This window comes from Oryzias latipes, chromosome 24, assembly GCF_053564925.1.
Source record: "Oryzias latipes strain Hd-rR chromosome 24, Olatipes_Hd-rR_3.1".
NCBI classification, from domain to species: domain Eukaryota; kingdom Metazoa; phylum Chordata; class Actinopteri; order Beloniformes; family Adrianichthyidae; genus Oryzias; species Oryzias latipes.
The window spans coordinates 23,920,586-23,933,390 of record NC_136260.1 but is presented as its reverse complement, the minus strand read 5'-3'; the positions used below and the strand labels follow the sequence as shown (position 1 = coordinate 23,933,390).

At 43.1% G+C, this 12,805-nt stretch overlaps 1 protein-coding gene across 2 annotated transcripts; it reads right to left on the bottom strand.

Moving 5' to 3' along the window:
* Positions 1 to 956: 956 nt before the first annotated feature.
* On the bottom strand, positions 957 to 12,118 carry znf512 (zinc finger protein 512). 2 transcript variants are annotated; one of them, XM_023953181.2, is made up of 15 exons: positions 11,821 to 12,118; positions 10,520 to 10,654; positions 6,734 to 6,789; positions 6,591 to 6,649; positions 5,906 to 6,420; positions 4,853 to 4,951; positions 4,653 to 4,777; positions 4,354 to 4,440; positions 3,717 to 3,815; positions 3,481 to 3,648; positions 3,196 to 3,393; positions 3,015 to 3,116; positions 2,675 to 2,737; positions 2,437 to 2,535; positions 957 to 2,269 (listed from the first exon to the last, which is right to left on the bottom strand). In XM_023953181.2, exons 2-15 carry the CDS (start codon positions 10,644 to 10,646, stop codon positions 1,718 to 1,720), a joined length of 2,349 nt encoding a protein of 782 aa, XP_023808949.1. In that variant the 5' UTR covers positions 10,647 to 10,654; positions 11,821 to 12,118; the 3' UTR covers positions 957 to 1,717. The 2 variants fall into 2 exon arrangements, with proteins under 2 accessions (XP_023808949.1, XP_078799373.1); XM_078943247.1 differs by lacking the exons at positions 10,520 to 10,654; positions 11,821 to 12,118 and adding an exon at positions 10,305 to 10,424.
* Positions 12,119 to 12,805: the final 687 nt, after the last annotated feature.

The following is a 12,805-nucleotide window of genomic DNA, read 5'->3' as shown; positions in this document are numbered from 1 at the left end:
CCCTAATTTCTTTTCTAGATAGTTTCTCATTTTCATAATCTTTGTTTTTGAAAACGATAAAACTTGTGGATAATCCTGATTATTTTTAACATTTTCAGTTTAGCATTTTTTTAACTTTACAATTATTTGTAAAACAACTTTAATCTGAGTTGTTTCAAAAGGTGCTATACTGTTTAAATTCCATATAAATATTTTTTTTTCCCCAAATTATTTACAATTCTAGTTAATTTCTGACTGTCAAAGCAAAATGTTTTTAAAGACGAGTTGTATTGCAGAATAAATTTGGGAGTTTATTTCTCAAAAAGAAAAAAAAATTCAAGTTTATTTAAACTTGATGACTAATATAAAAAAAGAAAAAAATCCTGATTTATCTTTCACTAAACAGTGTTTTCAGCGCAAATGTATTAAAAACTGAAGTGTGATACGTTTTAAAATACATGGGAGAAATATTTAATTTTACTGGGCGACGTAAACATATTCAAGTGTGCCAGTATTCCTAAAATTAAGGTTTGGTTAGGGTAATGCAACCACACGGAGCACCAGTGCTTTCATGTGCCGGTCCCAAGTCCGGGTAAATGCAGAGGGTTGTCGGGTGAATATCTGACGTAAAACCAGAACCGAACCAAAGGTACCATCAGAAACGGTAAACCACTGTGGCGTTCCTGCAGAACCGCCGCTGAGTCCTAACCTTCTACTGGAACACGAGGCCATCAACTCTAAAATAATTAAATCATCTGAAAGAGTTCTACATTCACCCTCTTTGTTTTTATATCTGTTTGAATATTCAGTCTGCTTTTTAATACTTTAGTTTTTAGCATCAAATCATTTTGATGGTAATGAAAGCCACAGCTGGACCTGAGGGTTTTATTTTTGTTGAACTGCTTTTCTTTAAGCAATGGCATATTTTAATTTGGTGACATTCTGCTGAACTGGCAGAACAAACACAAATAACTCAATTTGGTTTGGAAAAATGACATTTTAATAAACAATCAGGCTTTTTGTAGATGAAACTGAGGTTACAGAACAGTTCTAGCTCCTCATGAGTGTCTGTTCACAGGAAGAGGAAAAACGGCCCTAAAAGGCCTTTTTACAGGTTTTAATGTTAGACTTTCTTTGTTTGTCTACAAAATGTATTGTGTAACTGGACAACATAGATGCAATCATGTCACACACACATTGGAGTCCGTACTATGAATACAACAGTCTTCTCACACAGAATAAAAACCCTATTTAATCATGGATGATGTCATGTGACGGCGTGGAAACAGAAAAAAAAATCCCATTTCCTTAAATAATTAAAAGTAGCTCAGAGGTAGACATGTCTGACAAAATGAATCTAGCAGCTAAGCTAATGAGTAAAACAATCTTCATGTTGGGTTATTTAACCCCATGATGCCTGAATTTCATTTGTTTCTGCTTTCAGGTGATAAATGAAGGTAGATTTGGAGCAGAAGATGTTTGATGCATATTTACATCCACAGGCTCAACAGATTCTTGACTTGATAAAGGTTTTAACAGAAAGTCCACACAGGGATGTTTGAGGGCAGTGATGTCAGGTCCACAGCCTGAGGGTCCTTCAGAGTCCATCTTCCAAACTGCTCTGTCCTCAGCTGCTCCGCCCTCTGGATGACGTGAACGTTTCCGTTCGTTAGTCCTTCTCCACGCGAGTCGTCTGGAATGCTGCCCCAGGTGCCGTTCAGGCTCCTCCCCCTGGCTGTCAGGGCTCCATCATGGCCGCTGGTTTCAGATTCCACAGCTGGCTCAGCCTCTGCCCGTCCTTCGGCTCCGTGGAGGAGCTGCTGGTGTTGCTGGCGTTTCCTTCAGCGGCTCCTCCGCTGAAAGCAAAAGCCGTCCCATCCCCCGACTCCCCGTCTGCCTCCTCCTTCACCCTCATTGTAAAATCCATCATCTGGCCGCCGCTGTCCTCCTCCACCTTACTCACTGCAGCCACGGACATGCTGATGTGCCCGGGTGACGGCACCGTCTCCCCCCGGTCCATGTCCACCCAGGTCAGCCCGGAGGCCGGCTCCAGGGGGGTGTAGTGGAGCTGCTGCAGGAGGGGGTCGGCCAGCGGTTGGAGGGTCTGGTTCTCTGCGTAGTGGAAGTGCTGGAGGTGATGCGGCGGCGGCTGCTGCTGCTGCAGGAGGTGCTGAGGGGGGTGTTGGGGGTACTGAACCAGCTTCTGCGCAGACGGACGCATCTCCTTCGGCCGGTTCTTCAGGAAGCTCTCAAACTTCTTGAAGGCTTTTTTGTTTGTCACAAACCAGTCCTGTTCAGACACAGACGTTTAACACTGAAGACTTTTCTTCTGGGAATTAAAGCTCATTTGAAATTTCATTGTTTATTCATTTTGGACTGAAGAGAAACAAAATACCAGGGGGGTAAATTTGACCCCTCGGCTTGTTCAGGAGCCCCAAACAACCCAGAGAGTGATACCTGTGAATGCACAGAGTTGATGTGATACTTGACTCCACTCTCAGAGTTGAACTCCTTGTTGCAGATGAGGCATCGGTATTTTCCCGCCTCAAATTCGCCCTAAAAACGGGGCGTAAACAAAGTTCAGCCATTAAAACCTCACTGTTCTCGGGTTTGTTATTATTCAAATTAGCTTAAAAACTACTCAAGTATTCAAAAGTACAGTATCCAGTTATCAACCGGACAGAAGATGACTCACCTTTGTGCACAGGCCCAGGTGAGCCTTCAGCCCTGAAACGCTGCTGTAGACGCAGCTGCAGCCCTGAAACAGAGAGGATGACATCACAAGTGTCTGCATCTGAAGGAGGTTCCTGATGAGTCAATCCTCCAAATCTCAACATCCGTCTGCAGGGGAGACGTGGATGATGACCTGCAGGTTCCCTTCCTGACTGACGTTTTGCTTTTTCTCATTACATAAGAGGAAATCTGCTTCCATTCATGCTGGTTGGAACTCCACATTTAGGGATTTGATGGTTTGGCTCATCAGGATGCAGCAACTGTTCAGAGAAACTCAAACTCCCATCAGGAGCTGCTTCTACCTGGTTGGGACACTGGACTTTTCTCTGCAGCTTCACCTCGTTCTTCCACTTCCTCAGGACGTCCTGGCTGAAGGCGGGCAGACCGGGCCGAGCGTACTTCAGCTGAGGAGGACACGTTAATCCCTAACTTTCCATGGTTTCTAAAGAATCTGAGCGTGTGGAAAAGTGGATCTCCTCCTGCCTTTTGGTCGTCTGGAACCAGGTCTGACTGGAACTTCCTCTTGGGCCAGTCTTTGGGAAGCTCGTTGTTGGCGATCTCAGCCAGGTGGAAGTTGGCCACCTGAGCCGAGGCCCGCTGCACTCTGCCGCTGGCCGTCCTCTCGGGGTTGGCGTCCTTCTGGGCCTTCTGCCCCTCGTCTTCCTCAGTTTCCTGGGGGGTCTGAGTATGAAGATGCAGGACAGGACTTAAAACGTTCCATCCGAGGGGGATGAGTGCGTTTAAAGACGTGACGGACGGAGGCCTCACAGGAGCGTGCTCAGATCTCAGGTGATACTCCAGACCAGCCTTGGACTTGTAGGCTTTCCCGCAGTGCGAGCAGTTCAGCAGCATCTTCTCCAGCTCCGACGGCTCCTTCCCGCACTTCTTCATGTGGTACACGTAACCCATGATGCTGGTGAAGGCAGCGGTGCAGCCCTGGGGAAGGAAGGCGTGTCACTGAATCATCTCTGCCAGAGGACTGGAGCAGCTTCAAGCAGACTCACCTCTTTGGAGCATTTTAGTTTTCCCAGTCGCTTCAGAATTTTCCGGAGTTTGTCCTTCACGGCATGATCATCCAGCTCCTCAGTGTCATTCACCGTTGGCTGAAGATGAAAGGAAAAGTGGCTAAAAGAAATCCTCCAAACGTCCTTTCATCTCAGTTTGTAACTTTTTAATCTGGAATCCTTTGATAATACTCGTTAACATTTTCTTTTCTGGTTGGTCCCCATAGACATGCACTGCAGATAAAATGACCTTTGTTTAGGTGCAGAAAGTTACTCTGCATTCATGTGCTGTTGGAAGATTTGGAGTATTTCTGACTTTTGTCATGTCCTAGAAATAGTTTTCTTTTTCTCATTTGTTTTGGCTAAAAATGACAGACGTCTGGAAACTCCTTAAAAATGGATCCAAAGATGATCGGAGCAGACTTGGTGACAAGTGACGATAACCTGAACGTTTTCCAATCCTTACGTCAAATGTCACATTTAGCATCAAATATTTACTCTTTTCAAAATAAGAGCCCCTGATTTGATGTCAATAAAAAGGGTTTTAATTATAAGACAATTTCAGAGAAAGGTCACCAAATGTTGATCAGGAGGTCTGATCCATCTAAAAACCCGACGGCAGAGCCGAAGGTCTCACCAGGTGGCTGTGGTCGGCCATGATGTGGTACTTCATGCCTGTGGAAGACTTGAGCTGCTTCCCACAGTGCTGGCAGGTGAAGGGTTCCTGCAACACATGACCCCACGTCTGACCCGTTCTCCCACCAAACTGCAGACTGGAAGCCCTTCTGTGCATGGCTAAAGGCTCAATCAAATAAATACTTATGAAAGAGGTTTTACTTGCTTTTATTTTGAAAAGCCAGAACTTTCAGGCCATCCTGTCTAATTTAGAGTATTTTTGTACCTTAAAGTGATGAGACATTTCTGTTGAGTGCTCACCAGTCTGCAGTTCTCCATGTGTTTCTTTAGCCCCTCCACAGTCTTCCTGCTCACACTTCTGCATTTTGGGCAGGTCACTCTCCCCTTGGCCACGATCTGGATCTGCCAGCGCTCCTCTTGACTTCCTGTTTGATGCCGATAGAAAGGAATTGTTGGGGATATTTGAGGTTTTTGCTCGCCTGATCTCTGCCTGAGCTCACCTGGAGGATACAGAGGAGGCTCCTTCTTCAGCGGGAGAACCGGAGGTTTCTGATCTTCACACTGAACCGAGGTTTTTCCAGCCCGGGTCGCATCAGAACCTGGAAGATTATTCTGATTTGAGGAGTAAAACTAGCTTTGAGAGGAATATAAACCGTGACTTTTATGCAGGTGTCGTCATATGATGGAGGATTTGGGCCACAAGAAAAAAACAAACCAAATGAGTAAAGTCTCAAAGATGAGAGAAATCTAATGTTGCTAATGTTTTAAAAGTAACGTTCAGAGAATAAGTTGGAAAACTATGACAAAAGACAAAGATTTATGATAATGAACAATTGTTTTTAAAGTCAGTTTTACTTGAATAAAATCTTTGGAGAATAGTCTTACAATTATTTTAAAGTCAAATTTATATGGGAATAGTCGTAAAATGAGTATAAAAAAAGGCTTAGCTTTCCTGAAGTAAAAATTTAAAATGCATTTAATAATTTTTAACAAGTTGTGTTCAAGAGAGTCAAGTGTAAGAGTTTAAGATAAAATAATTGAAAAACCTTTGAGATAAAATGGTTAAAATATTTGAATAAAGTTTAAAAATTGAGGAAAATAATATGGTAGTCTGTGATTCCCCCCCCCCCCCTTTTATTTAAGGGAAAAACATTTTTCCCTAAAATAAATACATTTTTAATGAAGAATAAAAGTACAGATTCGGTGCCATTGTTCAGCAGATGGATTTGAATTGTCTGACACATAAATCAAACATGCCGTGTTTCTTTGTTAAAACCTTTTAAAAGTTAGATGAGACATTTTATTTTGAAAAACACAACTTTTAACTTGTAAAATAGACTTTTTGAAGCACAGATTTACGACTTTAATCTATCAAATTGTTGATTTTATGATGTTACGAATCTAAGACAGAATGGTCACATCCAGATGTTTCTGCCCCCTGGTGGCAGCATGAAGTTATTGGCAGGAGGGTTTTGTTCCATTTTTGCTCGTAATGAAATAAAACCCATATTGACGTGCACGTTCTGAATACATGCATGATCGTTGCTTCTTACCAGGCTTCCGGATGTTTCCGCGTCCTCTGCTCGCCTCGCCCCAGCCCTGCTCCTCACCCCACATCTGCACCGGTCCCCCCTCTCCCTCTGGATCTCGTCCTCCGTTCCAGACCGGACTCTGCTCCGGCTCTCCTGCCCAGCCTTGCTCAGGCGCCTGGTCCCGGCCCGTCATCCAGGCCTGTCCCGGTCCGAGATGGCTGCCGTCTCCTCCTGACAGCCATGGCCGCTCTTGACTGAGATGTCGGGCCCCGTCTGTGCCAGAGCTCCAGACGTGGTCCTGCGGCTGGTCTGTAATCGGGCTCCAAGGTTCTGGTTCTGAATGTCTGCTGGAGCTCCAGCTCTGGTCCTGGAGGTCAGGATGCTCCCTGCCTCCTCCACCTTGATGCCAAAGACCTTTGCCCCCAGAGCTTGGTTGAGTGAGGGACCTGTTGGCCAAACCTTCGGAGGATGCTAATGAGCAGCTGGTAGATGGATAATCCACGGTTGCTATGGAAACATTCTGGAGATCCTCATACCTGATGACAAAGAAAAACAGAATTCAGCTTTTAAAACATCACTGATACTAAATCAGACTGTTGAGGTTTGGATGGGGGGGGGGGGGGGGGTCACCACATGGTCCTAGATCAATGCTCTTTAAGGGAGGGGGGGGGGTCTGACTTTATATTTAAAACAAGTGGCCCCTCACCTCTTCCCCCCACACCCTTGTTTCATCTTTACAGCGTCTTGATCCTCTGAGTCTTCATGCTGAAACAGGCAGGAGTGGGAGATCTATGCTGATGACAAACGGGTGTTTTTGTGGTTCTTTGTGAAGAACACGTTCATTCTCACCTCTGGACACTCCCCTGGGTTTAGCTCGCTGGAACTCTCAGGTATTTTCTGAACAGCTAAAGGAGGAAAAACGAGGTTTTGCTCATCCCATGACAATAAAACTCAACATTTTATGAGAATAAATCCATAAAAGTCAAAGACTTTTGGTGATAAAGTCCTAAAATCATGAGAAATGGTTAGCTGCTGGATGGAGTTCAGGCTGGACGCTGATGCCCCGCGTCCAAACCAGGTCAGGGGGTGACCACAGATTCTTATAGCAACACAACAGTGATGATGCTCACCGGGAACCAAACTGCATCTTACCCAGATGCAGAGCTGTAAGCTTTGTTTTTTGGCACGTGCAGAGATGCTTCACCTGTATGGAATTACGTTTCTGCCATAAACTGAAAGGGCGTAAAGACAACTAAGCGGGCGTATTTAGGAACTGAGTGAGTGAACCTTAAAACCGCGCAAGCGCAATCCTAACTGAGAAGTGATCTTGCGCGGTCAATTCCTTTTTGCGCGCTCATGTGGATTTACGCTCAGTGTTAAGGGGGCGTTTTTGTCACTTTTGGGGCAGGAACCTTTCTGGTTGATCTGATTGGCTGAAATTTGCATCTGTTATCAACGAGGCAGAGGGGCGGGACTTTCATTATTCAGTGGGGGCGGGGGGGGGGGGCAGGCGGCTCTTGAGCTGCATGTCGCTCTCTGGCTTTTATCATATTTTCTATAGTCAGTACTTTCACAACCGTAAGGTGAAAGTCTTACATTTTCTCCAAAATGTACAGAGAGGCCCTAATGTGTTATTGCGTGACTTCAGTAAAGAGGATCTAGGAGAGAACAGCATGATGACGATATGGAGAGGGGAGAGGACCCCCCCCCCCCCTCCATAGTACAAAGGTGCAGATATATGAATAATGCAGAACAACGTCGTTTGGAAACCCTGGAAATGCAAAGAGACACGATTATGAGGCATAGTTTAAACTGCAGCTATCAGCTACGCGGAGGAACACGGGAATAGAGCAGCTGTGGTTCGGTTAAATTAGATCTTCACAGCTTTGGACTTCCTGCTTCAATAACTCTTCTGATAAACTTTCAAATGTGTCAGCAAGTATCTCACTCATTTTGTATTAACACAGAGAGTGAACTACAAACGCATTTCAAAAGAAAAAAGTTCATTTTATTGTCTTTTAATCAGAATTGTTTGTTTTAAGCTGTAAATGCAAACAGAGCAGCGAGCCGGCTGTCAAGGGACCGTCAGAAAAGTGCAACCTCTGTGAAACAGCATTCTGTAAAAATCAGTGAACTTTTAAAAAGTGAATATATGTCTATATTTATATGAACTGGTAATGAAGACTCGTCAGCATAGTCATGCTACATTATTATTATACTAAATTTTGTTTAGAAAGTCAACCTCTATTTTCTTGCTTATAGTTTTAAAATTTAATAGAGATATGAAACATAACATAAATGCTCAATAGCTTTGAAGATGCTGTAGTTACTGACACAAAACTTCCTGTACTGACTAATCATGACCTTATTTCCTACTACAATAAAGATTATGTAAAATAAATTCTAGCATTTTCAGAGCTATTGAGGATTTTTGACCAAATCTGATCCATTTGTAAATATGAAAAATTCCTAAAAATAAACAATGTACAAACAACTATTGACATTCTTTATTTTAGTATGACAATAAGGTCATGTCAAGTTACTGATAACTTTAGTCATGATTCATATCTATTAAAATTTGAAAAAGTATATGCAACAAGATAAAATAAAGATGGACTTTCCTAAAAAATATGTATTGTAACAAGAATATGCTTTATAATAATTTTATGCATTTTTTGTGAGGTTATTGATTTTTACACAGTGGTGTTTCACAGTTCGCAGAGGTTGCACTTTGTTGACGCTCCCTTGACAGCCGGCTACTGCATGTCTGCATTCACCGGTTGAAGCGAACAATTCTGATAAAACGATCTTTTTTCTTCAGAAATGTATTTGTGGTTCACTCTCTGTGTTAATAGAAAAGTATTGAGATACTTGCTGACACATTTGAACGTTGATCAGAAGTTTTTGAAGCAGGAAGTCTGAATCTGTGGAGATCTTATCGAACAGCTGCCAGAGAATTTAAAATAATGAATCCATGGTTCGCAAGTGAGGACGCTGGAAAACCAACTCCGACAAGACAAGAAGACGCAGCAGCAGCTGAGTTTCCGCGGAAAAGGAAAGGCCTGTGTTGGAAGATCGACTCGAGGCTGAGCGCTGCAACTTCCAGCAGATGACAGTGAACAGCTGATCATCCTCCCCCCTTACCAGGACTCAGAACCGGCGAGTTACGCCACACTCTGGGACTGCAGGACTTAAACTTGGCCTGAGGTGTCTGCTTTCACTGTTCTTAGGAGCCGCATAGCAAAGAGACGGAGTCTGATGAGGAAAGGGAAGCTGGCATGTCTGATAGAGATGTAGCCCAGCTGTTTCCAGATGCAGAAGATGAGGACTTTGATGGATTATAAATGCTGATTGATGACTGAAAAAATAAATCACAACCAACTCAGTTTTGCGCTCGCTGCCTTTTTTAAGCACACACCAGCGTGCACGTTTCACCGGTATGTGTGTTTACGTTAAATACAGAAAAAACACTCAGAACTGAAACGGCGCCGTTTAATCCAGTGCTGTTGTAAGGAGAGGAGGGGGTTATGAGAAATAATATGGCTTTAATTGTGTGTCTGTGTGGAAGGTCAGTGTGTGGTGTGGCTCTTTGACTTTCACAGTTAGACATGTCGGCTCTTTGTGTCAAACTTGTTTGCCCCCACATGTGCAAACGCGGATGTAAAGTGGATTAAAACATTAACCAACGACCCAAAACTAAGGTAAGAAAGTGCAGCGGGTTTTTCTGTGCTCTATGTTTTTCTCATGTGAAAATCACTGCATTTGTTACCGTTTTAATGCTTTTAATCCACGTTACAGCCGCCGTTCCTTTTTTTTATTAAAGCCCCAAAATGAAAGTCCCGCCCCGCTGCTTGAGATGTACATTTCAGCCAATCAGATCAACCAGAAATGTTCCTGCCCCCAAGTGACAAAAACGCCCCCTTAACACTGAGCGTAAATCCAGGTGAGGGCCCAAAAGAGAACTGACCGAGCAGGATCCCTGCTCAGTTAGGATTTCAGCCGTTCAGTTGTAAAATACGGGGTCGCTTGGTTAGAATTGCGCCATCACAGTTTTAAGGTTCACTCACTCAGTTTCTAAATACGCCCGCTTAGTTGTCTTTACGCCCTTTCACTTATTGGCAGATTTGTAATTCCATACACCTGTTTTGCTTTTCCTTTGCTCCCCCTAGTGGCTGAGTTGCGCATTTTGGTTATTTCTTTAAGAAATCATAACTCTCCACAGGTATGGACTAGAAATGTTTTTTTCTCTCTAAACATTCTTATTTTTACTCATGAGTGAGCCTGAGTTAACCCTCTGTTTGTTTGCCAGCCCTGATCTGAGTGATCCACAGCAGCAGGTAGAGCAGGATGATCCAGAAAAAAGACCAGCAGCCCTTTGGACAGGTGACGAGACCCCCCCCCCCCCCCCTCACGTTTTTACCCCTTTTCTTCTGACAGGTGGTTTTGGCGGTTTGATGCCGACAATGTTACCACGACGACGGGACGTCTGATTCTGGGAGGGAAGCTGCTCCCTCATCAGTGGGGGACGGACCACGATCCCATCCGTCCCGCTCTGCTGATTTAAGCGGATTTTAGTCCTTTTTCAGGATCAAATCCCGGTCTGAGCCAGATCAGGAGCACATTTCACCACATTACCCGGCGCTGCATCTTTCCGTTGAGACTTCCTCTTTCGCGGCGCGTCCAGAGGTGACATGCCCCCCCCACTGAAGTCCATAGGAGGGCCCATCGGTCCTGCAGCTGCAGCCGCCGGACCACAATGCATTTCTGCCCCTGTGGTTAAAAAAACATGAGCTTCAAACTCAGAATTCTCCCAAATCAAGTGATGATTGAATCCTTGAGAAAAGTTATTTAATCTAAATATTATTGTAAGAAAATGTTTAAGCATGTTCTAAATAAAACATGTCTTTGGTTTAAAAATGTCAACAGAAAAAGAAACAAAACGATCATTAAGGAGCCTCAACTTTTTTACATTTACTGTTTTAAACGGAAGACTTTCACTTAATTAAATCTTCTGATCAAAATTATTTAGTGTTAGGAAAAGCAAAAGATTTATTAAATGTTGAAATGAACAGAAATGCAACATTAAAAATGATTGTACAAAATGAGAATCTAAATTGTAATTGAATATGACTTCCTGGATCGTTTTGGGTTTTTTTCTGGATCATGAACTTCACATGTAGGATGTGGATTTTAACTTGTTAAAAGTTTCATAAAGGAAAAGAAAAGTCTAAAATCTAAATTGGCTAGATCTAGATTTAATGGCAGCAATCTAGAAATCCTATTTGACCCCATTAATGATGTTTTCTGCCCCCCAGCCTGTTGAATGGAACCACATTTACTGTCTGAGAACATCAGTTTTACATGTGTGATGATAAAACTCACATGTTTTATTCTGGATCCAGACTTTTCCACAAACACTGAATTAAAAAAAAATCATTTATTGCATTAAAATGCACCAAAATCTTCCTCCTGAATCTTAGTTTATTTCAAGCTCACGTCAGCAAAACAAACGAAGAAAAAAAGACAAATGCATAGAAATATTGAAAGTATTTAGACGATTATTTCATGATTGAAGTATAAAATAAAGAGAAAATATTTGGACATACCTGCTACTAATCAGATATTAGATATTACACACAGCATTGTATCTAATAATATAACAGCTTGAGAGGGAATAGGAGGCAGTAAAATAACATAATGAATAATGAGAGATTTTGAAAATTATCTTTGAACATTTTTACAGTGTTTTGTTTCAATTATTTCCATTGATTATCTGTTTTCTGTTGTTAAATCTCCCGTTTCCGACGAACAAAGTGGGACCTGAAGGCATCTCCGTTGTTTTCATGAATGACAGAAACCATAGACAATGACACAAAGATCAAAGACAGACTTCCGCCGCGGCGCCTTTGATGGATGCTGGAGATGTTGTTGTTTACCTGCAGACGTAAACAGGAGTCCGTGTTGCGTTCAGGAGGAGGAGGTGCGGGATCGCCTCCCGTCGTCCCGCTCACTCCCTCCGTGAGGACGGCCAGCCTCCATGTCGGTAGCCCGGCCTCCTCTCGGCCGGCAGCGGGGCCTCCGGGCCGGGCAGCCGTGAGGAGAAGGCTCGGTGACTGGAGGAGTTCTGGGAAAGCAGGCGAGCCGCGTCCACGCGGATATCAGCGGACACGCATGACGGCGGACAGACCCGCAGAGTGCGGCTCTCCAGCGGAACGCCCTCCTTCCGGAGACCGCAGCTGCTGCTGCCTTCAAGGGCGGTCGGAAATTCTACTGTCCTGTCTCGTCACGCATATTTGAGAAAAAAATATTTCTTTGGAGAGGACCCACGACGAGAACGTGAAGGTCCACACGGCAGGGATTCGAACCAGGCTATAGGAAAGAGGGCAGACCACTAAACCAAGAGGCTCCTTCATTCCCCTATTGCGGCTGTTGAAACGCTGAAGGAATGACGGATTTGTAGTTTTAGTTCATCAAGTTTAGTCACTTCGTTTTCTAACATTTAAGATAAATGAGCTAAAAGAAAAACAAAAACATGGTAAGAGTTGAATTCTGCACAAACTTCTGTTCAGACTCAAACTTCTTCAAACATGGAATTATTAGATTTACCTTCATATAGATTCCTTTAAAAAAATGGAGTCTACATCAAAGTCGTCATCTTTAAAAGTCTTCAAAATTACATTTTTGACTTTATAGCTTTATATTGTTCTTATAGTGTACAATGTAATTCTATTTACTATATTTCACATTTTCTTATTCCTATTTTTTGTATCTATTGCACATTTGACAATAAAAATAATCTTGAAACCTTCAAATCTGCTGCAGCAGGAGGATGTATTTTATTTTGAAAAGAACTAAAATATGCTGCGGTCAAAAATAAAAAGTTAAAATTGTTGTATGTTTAAAAACATCACAACATTGTAA

Excerpts from the sequence above, each read along its gene's own strand:
- znf512 (XM_023953181.2), bottom strand. The coding sequence starts at position 10,646 with ATGCATTGTGGTCCGGCGGCTGCAGCTGCAGGACCGATGGGCCCTCCT. Across the intron at positions 4,441-4,652 it reads ACATGGAGAACTGCAGACTG|GAACCCTTCACCTGCCAGCA; the intron begins GTGAGCACTCAA and ends CATGTGTTGCAG. Across the intron at positions 3,394-3,480 it reads TGAGATCTGAGCACGCTCCT|ACCCCCCAGGAAACTGAGGA; the intron begins GTGAGGCCTCCG and ends CTTCATACTCAG.